At 43.4% G+C, this 15,790-nt stretch overlaps 1 protein-coding gene across 4 annotated transcripts in view; it reads right to left on the bottom strand.

Moving 5' to 3' along the window:
• Window positions 1–2,619: 2,619 nt before the first annotated feature.
• Window positions 2,620–15,790, bottom strand: part of XPO7 (exportin 7) — a 94,232-nt gene continuing 81,061 nt past the window's right edge. For all 4 annotated transcript variants that reach the window (XM_025393851.1, XM_025393853.1, XM_025393854.1 and 1 more), the window contains 9 exons: window positions 15,322–15,410; window positions 14,169–14,276; window positions 10,376–10,458; window positions 9,910–10,124; window positions 9,541–9,679; window positions 6,952–7,112; window positions 5,910–6,008; window positions 5,195–5,322; window positions 2,620–4,216 (listed from right to left, as the gene is read on the bottom strand). In XM_025393851.1, coding sequence (XP_025249636.1) covers window positions 4,123–4,216; window positions 5,195–5,322; window positions 5,910–6,008; window positions 6,952–7,112; window positions 9,541–9,679; window positions 9,910–10,124; window positions 10,376–10,458; window positions 14,169–14,276; window positions 15,322–15,410 — 1,116 coding nt within the window. In that variant the 3' untranslated portion in view covers window positions 2,620–4,122. The remainder of the gene's footprint in view (window positions 4,217–5,194; window positions 5,323–5,909; window positions 6,009–6,951; window positions 7,113–9,540; window positions 9,680–9,909; window positions 10,125–10,375; window positions 10,459–14,168; window positions 14,277–15,321; window positions 15,411–15,790) is intronic.

Below are 15,790 nucleotides of genomic sequence, written 5' to 3'. Positions count from 1 at the left end.
TAACTTCGTGATTCAATAGCAAGGGTCAGGAGATTCCCCACTTGCCATTCTTTTAGGCCATATGGGTGCTGCCGTATGCTTAATTGTGCATGGTGCTTTTCTAAGTACTGTTTACTATATTTTAGAGTCAGTTTGTATTACTAAGTGATCACAAAACAGAAGAATGGAGATAAATTTGCCTTGCAAATGACTTTTTCTGCTTTTGGGTTTCCTTTTCCATTGCTGACCATCAAAAAGATACTTGGCCCATAATAGATGCTGAATAAGTATTTGATGAACAGATGACAAAGGGTAGCAGTCAGGCTGTCCTGAGAACCAGAAGGCTTTTCTGAGGAAGGGGAATGATTTTCCAAACTTAATTTCATCCTCTACCTTGACAGTCTCACGTCCCGTTGTCTGGCACCTGATTCCCTTAGTTGATCTGCTCTTCCTTAAAAGCACCCAAGTGGCAGCCGACCAGTGAGTTCAGGATAAAGACACCCAAGATAAATGTAATGGACCCAGAGGACAAGCTACAGAGGCAAGAATCTTTTTAGACATGACCTAGTATCTAATTATGGCTGATGAACACATTTTCATCCTTTCAAATACTTAAAGAACCACCAGGACTTTTAAGTAGTTAGAATCACTTACAGTTTTCAAGGCCTAATCAACAAGCTTGTAGCTTTTACAGGGTCCCTATAACTATCTTTCCTCTCCTTTTTGGCTTTGGCATTTGATAGTTTTGGCAGCATTATATGTCAATTTAGACTTGTAGATCTAGCCAAAAATCGTGGGCTAGGGTTGGCCTGGACAGGTTTGGCTGGTGGCAAATATGATATAGGGAGTTTCTCTGGCTTTCTAGATTTAATTCATGTTACCCCACAAGCATGGATATTTTGGAAAGTGGTCTGATGTACTTAGCTGAAATTTCAAAAGGTACTAAAACATTATTTCCAGTGGGGGGTTGTGGGGAGGGGAAAAAGTCCCTTAATAAAGCCAATGTTTTAGAGAATGAAAAACTTATTTCTTAGGTTGTCACTTGTCATTAGAAAATGGGCACTTATGCCCAAAGTCATTACTTCTTCAAATTTAAAAACTTAAAATTGCAATCCTGCGCCAAATCCCTTCTTCCTTTATCTGATTTACATGTTAGTGGGAATAGATAACCCTTGGGCTGAGCCAACAAACACGAATACAATTTAATAATCTGTAGTAAAGAAAGTTTTCAATGTAAGGCATAGTTTGTGTCAGGAAACACTATCTAAAGACACTTTACTTGATGAACACAGTGCCTAGGGAATAAACCTAGAAATTCTCAAATACACTTTTGTTTTGACTGAATAAAATCTCATGATTTCTGGCAAAACCAAAATCTACAGAAAATCAACTTTTACATTTACTAGGTTGAATCATATGAAATCGCTGACCATTTTTGACCAAAAGGTGATTTGGTGCCCCCTCTTTGAATTGTCAGCAAAGGAAGGAACAGCTTTACTGTTTAAAAAGTCTGATGAAGTTGTGGAAAATTTTAACCATGGCAGAGGAGGGAAAAGCTTCACTGTTTAATAAATCTGATGAAGCTGTGGAAGATTTTAATCACAGCTCCTTGTGACTGGACTACACTCAGGGCTGAACTGAGGAGACCACCATCCTTGGTGAGTTTCTTGCCCAGGGAAGAGAGAGGTCTGGAGTTTTGCTGATTAATCAGCATCTCAAAACAGTTGGGGAAAGGGGACTCCTCTTCAAGTATCCATGAGAAAGTTATTTTGTGTCACCTAACTATAGAATCAGAATTCCAGGTCCCTGGGTCATGTGTCAGAAGTATATGCATATTAATGAAAACTCACCATTTAATATGTGTTAGGCTTAGAGATGGAATTTAGCTAAGATGAATCAACTCCATTTGCCTTGTAGCCATCAGAATATTTTTTTTGCCTTTGAAATAACTTAGGACTGAGGCAGCTATAGCAGTTCCCAGAAAGCTGAAACTGCAAAGGCAGTAGTACATCTACACAAGGCAGACAAGAATGGCACCCTAGCGCCTGAGAGTCATGGGATGGAAACCTGCATTAAGGTACACACACGTCTGTGTCTTAATACTTTTCTGTGTTTCTGGCAATCAAATTGCCTCATACTCAGGTACTCTGAATACTTAGTGCAGGGGTTAGAAGTAGTCTCTGTTAACAAGTGTTCCTCGTTTGATAAATCTGGCCTGTGAGGTCTGCAAAGTATTCCAGGGGGATAATATTTGCCCCTGAACTTGTCATAGTCTAATGGATGAAACTCAGTCCACATCAGAGAAGCTGATATCAGAATATTAACACAGTGGGCTTTCTTCAATTACTACTTGTCTGCTAGTAGCCATGTTATTATTTGAAAGCTAATAGAAAAGTAGAATGGCTTCTGCTTCATAGCTGTGGACAATAGCATGTGACTGGTTTTGTTGACAGAGATATATCAATCATATACTTTTGAAAGAAACTGAGTCAGACTTTGTACAATGAGAAACAAGTGAATTTGATCAGGTGGAGGGGCCCCTGTCATTCACGGGCTTTTAAAGAAGGTTTCACACATATTCACGTGTTTTGAGTGAGACATGTCCTTGGACGCACACTGGACATGATTGCTGAAGCCAGGTCAGTAGAAACCATTGAAGTTTATTGGCGGTCACAATGCTTACACTGTATGCAGCAAACACCCTTACAAGTCTATCCGCAACCTGATCACGCAAGAAAGGATTCATCACACAGTCGCCAGAGGAGAAGGGAAAAAAATTAACAGGCTTGTTTCTGGGGGTAGAGGAGAGAAATAAAAATAAAACCTAATTGATGAGTGTCCCGTGGGCAAGAGCTGAACTAGAGATGTGTACAACTAGCAGCAACAGTTGTGGAAAAAGTACAAGGCAAATAGCTTTCTCCATTAATTTTCCTCTGTAGGTTATTTCTTTTTTTAATATTCAAAACATTTATTATGGTTTTCATTTTATAAAAATGTATATTTTTTAAGGGGTGGGAGAATGTTAAATACTTCATGCTAGGTAGACCTTGTTATTAAGAACCCCTCCACTGTAGTAACTTCCTCCAGTTCATACATTCATGAGTGCAGGGTACATATATAAATATCCACACGCATACATCCACACACACTGCCTCGAGGGCTGGGGAAGACTAAAATTTATTGGCCACACACAGCAGGGCCTCTGGTGGACTCACCCACATTGCTCCACAGGAGAGCAGTGGGCTCACTTCCTTCCTCTCTGGTCTCTACCTTCACAGAGACCAAGAACCCTACAACACGTCGTTAAATCCAACTTTTAAAAGCAAGAGGCATCTGTCTGAGGATGAGGGTAAGCAAAGTAGGAAAGAGGATGGAGATAAGAACACCAAACACTTTTAGCTGGAGTTATTTATCACTGCAAGGGGCTAGGGACCCAGGGCAGAATCTATATGGTCCAAGGGGAGGGACGGTGTTCTGGCATGGCTTAGAGTTCCTAATAACAAGGGTTAATACAGTAACAGGAAGTGATATTTCTGGGTGAGGACAGGGCAATACGAAAAAATATACATTTGGAATTTTAGCTTTTTTTTTTTTTTTGCCTCTCTACTGTGTCACTAAATATATCTCTGCACTCTCACACATCCTTGTCCAGTAAAGCTTCAGGCCACCAGAATACACATTTTCTTCACTCGCATACACAACCCCTCACATCAGCATTGGTGCACTAGACTCTGTAAAAATTTTTCAGTCACACTTTTTGTTTTTAAACTTGAGTCAATATAAACCTTGTTCAAAATGTTATGAAAAAATGTACATGTTTATACAAGGCAGGTTGTGGCAGGACACTAGGGGTTCTCCCCCCTTGGGTGGCCCCAGGAAGAGAGGCTGGAGTCTCAGTTTGTGTCTCTTATCTCCTCCCACCACCCTTCCCACCCAGTCCCCCAGGAACCAGCAGCGCCCTGCCCCCTAGTGAGTGCACTCACACCCCTATTCCCTGGGGATGTAGCTAGTTGACCTTTGCCATTTTCCCCACACCCCTGGAGAAAAGAGCCAGGATCAGCCAGGCCCTCTCCCTTGCAATTGTTCGCCCCTCTGGGCCAAACCAAGGGACGCTGCTCTGTACAGGTAGAGTCCAAGGAGGTGTCAGCTCATCATGTCATTGCTATTCACGCCATAAGTGGAATTCTTCATCGAGTCGTTGACTTCTCGACGGAATGCTGACAGGTTCTGGGTGAACCTGCAGAGAGGATGCATGTGGGTTGGGGGAGGAGAGTGGCGGGGGTGGGGGGAGGTATTTGCCTAACAGGTTTTTGTTTTTTTTTTTTTTTTAAAACCATGGGAAGTAGAATGTATGAATTGATGGGTTCTGTTTCAAAGATCAGTTAATTTCAGTCTTAAGACTCTAAGAGAAAGTTGGCCTAGAGATCTGGTCAAATCTGGGGCCCTGAGGGCTACCATGGGCTCATGGCAGCCCAAAAGAAATCTCACTGACAGAGGTAGGAAGTTGCCCTCACATGTGAGGGCAGTAAACCAATGAAGCCATCTCATTTCTTAATGCAGCAAGACCAGGTGGTGTAGTGCCGTGCTGTCCAATAGGGCAGCTGATAACCGCATACGGCTACCGAGCCCCTAAATTATGGCCAGTGTGACTGAGAAAATGAATCCAAATTAAATACAATTTAACATTCAGCTCCCCAACTGCATCTTAATTTTAAATTAAAATGCCTTATTTTAAATTAATTAAAATTAAATAAAATTTAAAAATTAATTGCAAAGCCCAGATACACAATGCAGTTATTGGAAAATCCCTAGGTATGTCTGAAACAATCTGGGTATTATGGGAACCTACTTTGTCAATTGTAAATTTATGAAATCTAAATACGGATCAAGTATTTCTGATGAAAATATATGAACTAACATATGCTGTTAAATGTAAAGTACACAGGATTGTGAAAATGTAGTACAAAAAGAATGTGAAAACCCACAATTTAAAAATATTGATTACACATTGATACAGTATTTTAGATACAATGGGTTAAATAAAATATATTATTAAAATGAATTTTGCCTGTTTAACATGGCTCACTTTTCTATTGGATAGCACTGCTTTAGATGGCCTCCAAACACAGATGTACAAACACTTTAAAGGAACTGCCTGTTTCGTTGATTTGAAAAATAGCAATTGAGGTTTCTAGGCAGGCCGCTCTATACTCACCTGTCTCTGTTTTTCGTAAGAAGATTTCGCTCAATGCCTTCCATCAGGTTCTCAAAACACAGGTGCATGGCCTGCTGCTTCTCTGGTGGCTGGCTGTTCACGATACTGTTCCTTAGGTCAGAAAAATACTGTGGGGCAAGGAGTGGAACAGAAGGTAAGAGAAGCAGGGGAAGGCAGATTAGCCCTCTGTCATCTGCAGGGTTGAAGAATGTTTTTCTCTAAGGAGGAATGGAGTATCTACTAAAATTGGACACTTAAAAAAAAATTTCAGGCAAGCACTTGTGGGATATGTCTTCATCCTACTAAGAAAATAAAGTACTTTTAAAGTACTTTAAAAGGGTCATCTGATCCAGACCTTTCTTTTATCGGAATCTCAAGACTTGTTTATAGCAGAGCTAGAACTGGAACTTAGGTTTTAGGTCCTCTGATACCCAGGTACATTATTTCCTTGAAAGGTTTCTTTTACTGCCTAGGGGAAACCCTCCTTTATCCTGTGTCTGTGAGCTACCACACATGCTGACTTCTAACAGTTAAGTGATTATGTGATATTGAAAGCACAAATGTGAATTGAAAGGGACATGCTCAGTAAATGACCCATTTTCCCTGTTTCACCACCGTGGGGTGTTTCTATACGCATTTCTCCCAGTGCTTGGTGATAGCAAGTGCGTGGTTTTCACTGCTTCTGGGGTTGGCACCAGGGAGCCGGCTCTCTCACCTTTTCATTAAGCAATATCAAGCCAAGTAGTGGTCGGGACATAGACCACTGGTTCCTACAGTCTTCAAAGATGATGATGTTCAGCACCGTGGACAGCATCTGAAAATAGAGAATTTGATGCAGTGACCTAATGTACTGCTACCCAAGATAAAACGACAGGTTCCAAATACAGGAGTATATTAGGCTGAAGGCCTTTTCTGTATAGGGTAAATCAGACAAATAGTTTGTGAAGCTTCATCTGAGTCTTATATTTCAAGGTTACCTTTTCTTCTAAGATACTCATTTCCTTTCTTATTCTTAAAATTGGTTTGATTACTTCACTTACAAATGGATCTTTCCAGGTCACCCCGACTTGTGGGGAATGGGATGGGGTCACGTAACAAAATTACAGTAAGCAAAACCACCTTGCATGATCCCTTCCAGGTACTCAGAGTTGACAGCTTTATGACATTTTGTGAACGTGATGGAGTTCTGAATTACTTCTCTGCTTCTTTAGAGAACAGTGTGGACAAAGGTAATACTGGCTAAAATCTCAATAGTTACTGATCCCATTTCCTTATCTATTTTCATCTAGCATGTATTTCTGTAAGTTACTTCAAGACACATACAAATAAAATAAAAGCAAGCATATGGTTTGATCTCTCTGTGGCCAGTTATTTCCTTCTGTCTTACATTCTTGTTCCTGTTTTGTAAACAGGAACGCAGGCCTTTAGAAAGCTGGATGCTGCTAACTCTTGCTCTATTTATAGCAGCGGGCGAGCGAAGTAATTTTCACGGATAGAGGATAGTGCTCATGAGATGGGTCCAGGGCACAGGGGTCGTTGTGACACTCAAGAATAATAATCCAGAACCTGAGTTTTTTCTACATCCAGTGATTACCTGGCAAACTCAAAATCCACTGCAACTTTAAGACATGGACTTCATCTCAGCAGCAGGAACCTGATGAGATGTTACGTTAATCATGTGTGGGCTCCCCTGTCTTGCAGAGGTCCTTCCTCTGTGGGACACCCCATCACTGCCTCCTATGCCTCCACTTTCTTACCTGCTGGATCATCTCTGGATGCTGCTGCATAATGTGCAGAAAGCGGTCGCTCTCCTGGTTCAGGGGTGTGTTCCTCTTCTTGGTGCTACGTGATAGCTGCTTGAAGAGGTATGTTACAATATGGTCCAGGCAGGAGCAGCAGCCTGTGCATACCATGGTGTCTGCAAGAAAGAAAGGTAGGGGTAGGGCAGAGCTACTGATGGTGGCCTGAGCAAATATGGACTATCTTTGGGTAAGATCCATTAGGGTACTGTGGCCAATTCAGCCAAGGCGGTTGCTCAAGATGACTCGTGTTAACCTCTCACCCTCATTGTATAGCAGGGCTCAATTTCTATGTTTGAAAGTGAGTATGTGGTAATAAAAAATACCGAAATTATTGGCTCAATGTGTTGTGGATGTACATACGTCTTCTGCCTCACACAAAATAACAAACAGTTCGATTCAGCAAGTGCTTCTTTTGTGCCAGATTTTGTTCTAAGTACCTTATAGGTGTTATCTCTAATTTATCCTCTCAAGAATTCAGGAAGTAGGTTTTTTGTTTTACACATGAGGAAACTAGAATTAGGAGAGGTTATGCATCGGCCTAATGATCAACTGCTAGTAACTGCAGGAGCTGTGATTAGAATCCAAGAAGCCTGGCTTATGAGCCTATGCTCTGAGTTACCAGTGGGATGTAATTAAACCCAGATTGATGTAGCCTCTGAATGTTTATTGTTTGTTACAATAGGGTGTGCTGCATCATCTGTTTATCTCCAAAGCATCTCTGGGGGGAGCTGCAGACTCATCTATACATCTTTACAAAGGCAACAGTACAGCACAACCTGTGGACAGAACTCTGATGAGGTGAGGCCAAAGGACTAAGGGGCTGAACCCTTAAAAGAGTAAACAAGTCTCTGATTCCTATGGGACTGACGGTTTATGCAAAGGTCCCTCTACTTTCTTTTTCTTTTCTTTTTTTCCTTTTTGAGACTGAGTCTTGTTCTGTCGCCCAGGCTGGAGTGCAGTGGCACGATCTTGGCTCACTGCAACCTCTACCTCCCGGGTTCAAGCGATTCTTCTGCCTCAGCCTCCAGAGTAGCTGGGACTACAGGCACGTGCCACTACGCCCAGCTAATTTCTGTATTTTTAGTAGAGACAGGGTTTCACCATATTGGCCAGGTTGCTCTTGAACTCCTGACCTTGTGATCTGCCTGCCTCAGCCTCCCAAAGTGCTGGGATTACAGGCGTGAGCCACCATGCCCGGCCAGGTCCCTGTATTTTCAATAAGATATAAAAAAGTCTTCCAAAACAAGGGCTGATACCTTGATTGGACTGTACTAGGTATGGCTACGCACCCTGATAGAATGATGGAAGTCAATGTGTATCAAAGTGGCACAGAGGCATGGATAATTCACCACAGTTGATAATCCAAAAGTCAGTCTATGTGTATTTGCAATATATCATCACTATTTGGCAGTTGACTTAATCTTCCTACTTACGTTTTGTTCAGCGTAATATAAAAATGTGTTTTATTCCCTGAACACATAAGATTGTTGGGCCAGGCACAGTACCTCATGCCTGTAATCTCAGTACTATGGGAGGCCGAGCCAGGCAGATCACGAGGTCAGGAGATCGAGACCATCCTGGCTAACATGGTGAAACCCCGTCTCTACTAAAAATACAAAAAAATTAGCCAGGTGTGGTGGTGGGTGCCTATAGTCCCAACTACTCAGGAGGCTGAGGCAGGAGAATGGCGTGAACTCGGGAGGCAGAGGTTGCAGTGAGCCGAGATTTCTGCCTGGGCGACAGAGCGACTCAGTCTCAAAAAAAAAAAAAAAGATTGTTGGAAGGTAGCCTAGAAACAAAATGGTTGACAGGAGCCATATGGACTAGGATGAAAAAACTTATGGACCTAGCTGCATGAAACCTTTCCCCAGCCTCCACGGCCCTCAGGACACAATTCAAACGGCCTAATACAGCTTATGGGCGGATCCCCCTCAAGATCTCCAGATTTGCTCCTGCTTATCTCTAAAGCTTCAATTCATTCCTGACTCCTCTGGACTAGTGTGCCAGCCGTCTGGATTTCCTGGTTCCTTCGTCTAGAGGTGCAAGTGCTTGCTGTCTCTGCTGCTAGGAACCCTCCCTGGGTAACCAGGGTAACACCTGTCCAGCTTTTAGGTTTATGCTTTGATGCCAAGTCTTCCAGCCAGTCTTCCTTGATCCTGACCTCCTCATAACCAGGAGTCTAGGTATTCTTGAGGGCTTGTGTAGCACTCTGTACTCACCCCTATTGTAATGTTTAAGTGGTTAAGTATGGTAAACAGGCAGTTGTTTGCTCATGTGTCTGTTCTACCCACCAGATAAGCCCCTTAAGGACGGGACTATATGTTGTTAATTACTGTATCCTCAGTGCTTCCACAGTGCCTTGTACTTAGGAGGCGATCAGTGAGTGTCTGCTGGATGAGCATGTGCTGTGCATTATATACTTTATTGTTATGGCCAAACCCCCAAGGCAGTGATCTTTTTGGACACTGGGGCAAGATTCTCTCTTTCTGTTTAGTTAAGTGGTAAAAAAACAAAGCTACCAACTCACCCCACCCAGGTGCTTACCAAGTGCAGTAAGTCCTTCAGAAATGGAAGAGAGAATATACATGATGACACGAGGTTCCAGGCTTGCAATAAAGTTCATATGGTCCTGGGTCAGGACTTCCAGTAGTGAATAATAAGACTGGCTGAGCTTGGGGTAATCCTGTGGGAGAGGAGGAAGAAGAAAATCAGCTTAGGCACTATGCACTCCAGCATGCAGGGGGACGATCTTAAATAGCTTAGCTCCTTTCAGCTGGGAAAACAGAAGACTTAGTTACAGCAAAAGGAGCTAGCTTATATAGTTTCTCAAGAGCAGTGTTTAATCATGGTCTCAGGCGAAAAAGGCTGAATGTGATGAGGAACAAGATTCTGGCAATGCAGCGTAAGGCTTACCAAGAGATCACTGTGGGGAATAGAGAGGAGCAGCTTGATGAAGGTCTGCAGAGCATTGTCCAGGGCATCATCTCCATAGAGACGAAAGACTCCAAAATTGACGTAACTCCCACTGAGAGCAGCCTTCAGCATGGAGAAGCAGATGGAGATGCCCTTGAGCTTCAGAGCATAGACCTGATCCTTTGGGACCTCTCCTAGTGTCAGGATGCGATTGCCTGAGTAGACATGTCATATATGTTATTCAACCACATTAGAAGTGCTCGTTTAGTTCAGCCTTCCTACTCCAAAGGCATACAAGTTCCAGCAGGTCCCTGGTGACAGGTGGCACTCTAATGCACACGTATTAGCATAAATAGGAATGCTGTCCTGGCTCCTGCCAGGGCTGGCTGGAGACCCACATGCTGGTTACAGTGTGGTGACTGAGCTGGAATTAACTTCTAGAGGCATGATTATCTGAAGCACTTACCATACATTGTTATCATCTTGCTGGTTTCTCGGAAGAGTAAGATGCCATTGGGGGAAGAGACATCAAACTGGAGTCGCTGGGATCTGAGCAGAGAGCACAGAAGGAGAAAAAGTCAGAGGTGTTTTCTTGGAAGACTGGGGTACTTGAGGCTCTCATCTGAGTACTTTGGGTGATCCTGTATTTACATTAAGATAAGCAATTGCCTATCCTAATATGAGAATAACCAAGTTATAGACATTTAACCATGAAGTAGCTTCTACCCTGAAGACCAACATGCTAGATTCAGATTCTGCTGCTCAAATTAAAAACATTTATAAGAAAAAAAATGCAGCAGCAGATAAAATTACTATTTGAAAATTCTTATTTGATTAAGTATATTTTCTTTTTTTTTGAGACGGAGTCTTGCTCTGTCACCCAGGCTAGAGTGCAGTGGTGCGATCTCAGCTCACTGCAAGCTTCGCCTCTTGGGTTCACAACATTCTTCTGCCTCAGCCTCCAAAGTAGCTGGGACTATAGGCACCAGCCACCATGCCCGGCTAATTTTTTGTATTTTTAGTAGAGACGGGGTTTCACCGTGTTAACCAGGATGGTCTCCATCTCCTGACCTTGTGATCCGCCCACCTCAGCCTCCCGAAGTGCTGGGATTACAGGCGTGAGCCACTGCGCCTGGCCTTGATTAAAGTATACTTTCTACCCATCGCCTCTTGATACTAATGCAGAGCCCTTCACCTTTACAGCTTCAGTGGCAACTGAGGGAGGGGCCAAAGCATTGTTACCATTTTATATGAAGAAAAGATGCATAGGGACTTCGAATGGTCCAAAAGAAGTCAGACAGAGAAGGCCAAAATTTGTAACCATCTTGGTTTTAAGTTCCTGACTCTTCTGTCTGCTCTATGTTTTGATGAGCTTTATTAGATTCAAGTTGGTAAGACCTGAAAAGCCCAGGAGTCCTTCCTACTTCCTCTTTCCTACACCCCCACACTGAATTCATCAACATCTAACTCTAAAATAACCCCAAATCCACCTTTCCCTTATATTCTCTCTGCTTCTAATCTGCCTTCAGTCCCATTCTTCACATGGTAGCCTTTCAAAAACTTAAATGAGATAATTTTAATCCCTTGTTGAAAACACTCGAGCGGCTTCCCACTGCGACGAGAATCAATGCCACTCCTCATCACTGCTGTGCAAAGGTGCTAGATCATCTGGCTCCGCTCGCTGGTCTGACCCACTCCCACAGACTCCCCCACCAACCAGGCTCCTGCCACAAGTCCCAACAAGCTTGTCCTATCTCAGGACTCCTGCAGCTGTTTTCTGTTTAGAAGACTCCTTATCTTTGCAGGGCTACTGGAATCTTTCTTGTCATTTAGATCCTAGTTAATATTACCTCCTCTGAGAGGTCTTCCCTGACCCTCCTGTCCTTCAATTGCCCTCTATTTTACTGCCTTGTTTTATTTTGTTTCATGGCCCTTAATCACTGGAAAGATCTTTCATACGTGTTTTTATTGTCTGTCTTCCCCACCATTTGTAAAATCAAAGAGGGTAGAGATTTTGTCTGGCATAGTGGCTAAGAAGTTTTGGCAAAGAGGCCGGCCACGGTGGCTCACACCTGTAATCCCAGCACTTTGGGAGACTGAGGCGGGTGGATCACGAGGTCAGGAGATCGAGACCATCCTGGCTAACATGGTGAAACCCCGTCTCTACTAAAAATACAAAAAAATTAGCCAGGTGTGGTGGTGGGCACTTGTAGTCCCAGTTACTCAGGAGGCTGAGGCAGGAGAATGGTGTGAACCCGGGAGGTGGAGCCTGCAGTGAGCCGACATCGCACCACTGCACTCCAGTCTGAGCGACAGAGCCACACTCCATCTCAAACAAAAAAAAAAAAAAAAAAAAAGTTTTGGCAAAGAGCAAGTGCTCTCAAGCATCTATTTTATAAATGAGTAACTCTTGAATATAAGTCTCCTGGGAAGTTATAGCCTCTTTAAGTATTACCCACTCCGTAAGGCAGTTTTAAAACTTATTAATTCTGCTGGGCATGGTGGCTCACGCCTGTAATCCCAGCACTTTGGGAGGCCGAGGCGGGCGATCACCTCAGGTCGGGAGATCGAGACCAGCCTGACCAACATGGAGAAACCCCGTTTCTACTAAAAACACAAAATTAGCTGGGCGTGGTGGCACATGCCTATAACCCCAGCTACTTGGGAGGCTGAGGCAGGAGAATTGCTTGAACCCGAGAGGCGTAAGTTGCAGTGAGCCAAGATAGTGCCATTGCACTTCAGCCTGGGCAACAAGAGCGAAACTCCGTCTCAAAATAAATAAATAAATAAATAAAAATAAAGACCTTATTAATTCTCTCAGGACTGCCATGAGAGACCAATGCCCATTCCTGAAATTCTAGGAAAGCTAAGATGCTAGACTTTTCTTTTTCACTATCCTTAATTTGGTGTTTTGAAAATCTTTCTCACTTTTTTTTTTTTTTTTTTTTGAGATGGAGTCTCGCTCTGTCGCCCAGGCTGGAGTGCAGTGGCGCGATCTCGGCTCACTGCAAGCTCCGTCTCCTGGGTTCCCGCCATTCTTCTGCCTCAGCCTCCCGAGTAGCTGGGACTACAGGCGCCTGCCACCGCGCCCGGCTAATTTTTTGTATTTTTAGTAGAGACGGGGTTTCACCGTGGTCTCCATCTCCTGACCTTGTGATCCACCCGCCTTGGCCTCCCAAAGTGCTGGGATTACAGGCGTGAGCCACCGCGCCCGGCCTTCTTTCTCACTTTTTAAAAGCAAATTTTTATTGATCCTGCCACAACCTCTCTAATAAATACCTTTCTTAAGGAAGGGTATTCCAATACCTATCCTTCTCAATGTCTCTAACCATGAAATGTGATGGACAAGACACCATTACCAGATGTTAACTTTTGTATCTGTGGGCAGGAAATCAGAATCTTGGTTGCCAAATTTACTTCTCCTAAGAATGGACATCTGGAGATTCTTTTTATTTTACTTATTTTGAGACAGGGTCTTGTTCTGTCACCCAGGCTGGAGTGTAATGGCATAATCTTGGCTCACTGCAACTTCTGCCTCCCAGGCTAAAGTGATCTTCCTATCTCAGCCTCCTGAGTAGCTGGGACTACAGTTGTGTGCTACCATGTCCAGCTAATTTTTTGTAGAGGTGAGTTTCACCACGTTGCCCAGGCTGATCTAGAACTACTGCATTCAAGCAATCTGCCCACCTTGGCCTCCCAAAGAGCTAGGATTACAGGCATGAGCCACCGTGCCCCACTGGAGACTTTTTAAAAGTGACTTACTGGCCGGGCGTGGTGGCTCATGCCTGTAATCCCAGCACTTTGGGAGGCCGAGGCAGGCATATCACGAGGTCAGGATATTGAGACCATCCTGACTAACATGGTGAAACTCCGTCTCTACTAAAAATACAAAAATCGGCCGGGCGTGGTGGTGGGCACCTATAGTCCCAGCTACTCGGGAGGCTGACGCAGGAGAATGGAGTGAACCCAGGGGGCGGAGCTTGCAGTGAGCCAAGATTGTGCCACTGCATTCCAGCCTGGGAGACAGAGCAAGACTCCACCTCGAAAAAAAAAAGTGACTTATTTCCTGCAGTTGACTATGGTTTTGTGTAGTTAGGAATACTATTCTTTCAAACAAACAAAAACAGAAAAACTTTTCAAATTTTAAAATGCAGCAACGAATCTTATTATCTCCCACAATCTGCCCAAAGCACTAGATACAGCAAATTCTCTCAGATAACAGGGCAGATGTGCCCTTGCAAGCTCTGCCTCCTGCTTACCTATTATGAACTAACTCAGCCATCAACTTGAGTACAGGTGTAGTACAGGCTGGATCATGGTACCAGAGCTCAATTGCCCGTTGGAGAATTGGCATATAGGATGGATATCTGTAAATGAGAAGCTAAGGAAAGATTTCTGATTCCAGAAAGGTACAGAATTTAAAAGTGTTTTTCAGCACTAGCCAAGCACAAACTTGTCAAATTACAGTTCTTTAAGTTCCTGTCTCTTGCTTGCTAATCTTAGGGTCTTTCTAACCAGAAGATACTAAAGTGATTTTGCGTTCTTTAACCTGTAAAAGGCATCTAATAATACATTTTAGTTTACATAGTGCCCTTCTTCTGAAGAGTATGATGTATTTCATATTGTTACTTATCCTTTCATCACTTCTATGGTATTATAGGGGATCAGCTCATTTCCTTTACATAACTATTAAAGAGGCAACTGGATTTGAAATAATCTGCATAAGGGTGTGAAGTCAGTAAAGTCAGACTTCCTAATTTGTAAAAGTTGTTTTTTATCATTTTTTTTTTTTTTTATTTTTATGTTTTCTGAGACGGAGTCTCGCTCTGTCACCCAGGCTGGAGTGCAGTGGTGTGATCTCGGCTCACTGCAAGCTCCACCTCCCAGGTTCACGCCATTCTCCTGCCTCAGCCTCCCGAGTAGCTAGGACTACAGGCGCACGCCACCATGCCCGGCTAATTTTTTGTGTTTTTTAGTAGAGACGGGGTTTCACCATCTTAGCCAGGATGGTCTTGATCTCCTGACGTCGTGATCCGCCCACCTCAGCCTCCCTAAGTGCTGGGATTACAGGCGCGAGCCACCGCGCCCGGCCTTTTAATTTTTTTTAGTAGACTGAAACATCTCTCTAAATATAGCAAAACCAACAGGTCTACAGTGGTATATAGTTCCGCAGGCATTTATATTTGAGATCCAAAAGAAAAACTGGGAGACTACCTCATTCATGTTCTAACCTCAGACAACCTTATGTCTGTCACAAGGTGGCTTCCAGGACATATATAGGCCTTCTGGGTAACTCTTCATCTTCTTTGCCTCACTACCCTCCCTTCCCCCCACACCCTCTCTGGACCCCATCACCCAATCACACTCCAGTTAAGGCATGCTGTAGTGTGCTCCTAGTTTGAGTTAGGATACATCCATTCAAAGAGCATCATGAAGCTGGTCTTGGCATTGAAAGCGAAAGCGATCCCTCTCAGGTCTCTTACTAGGCCAACTAGAGTTCGCTGTAGTAGAAGGCAAAAATGTTAAAATAGAAGACACAACTGCAACAGTCTAATGAGGATTCCACACATGTGTCATCAAGTTCTTCCTCTCACTGTTCAACAAACACTCCTTCTCAAATATTCTGATTCAATCTCTTCTATGCTAGAATGGCATATTTTCATTATGTTTTGGAAGTTTGAAGTTTGTTAGCTTTGGAAGTTTGTTTTGCCAAGAAAATAGGTTCCTGGTTCATAGCAAAAATAGAGGCTGATAAGGTTTTTAGACATTGAAGTAATACATCACATGTAAAAAGTGAAAAAGCTTTGAGTCCACCCAGGGAGGAAAGGAGGGGAGGGAGGCAGGGAGGAAAGGCGGGGAGGGAGGGAGGGAGGGAGGGAGG

The sequence above is a fragment of the Theropithecus gelada genome, chromosome 8 (genome assembly GCF_003255815.1).
Source record: "Theropithecus gelada isolate Dixy chromosome 8, Tgel_1.0, whole genome shotgun sequence".
NCBI classification, from domain to species: domain Eukaryota; kingdom Metazoa; phylum Chordata; class Mammalia; order Primates; family Cercopithecidae; genus Theropithecus; species Theropithecus gelada.
This window is presented reverse-complemented; position numbering and strand designations above follow the sequence as displayed.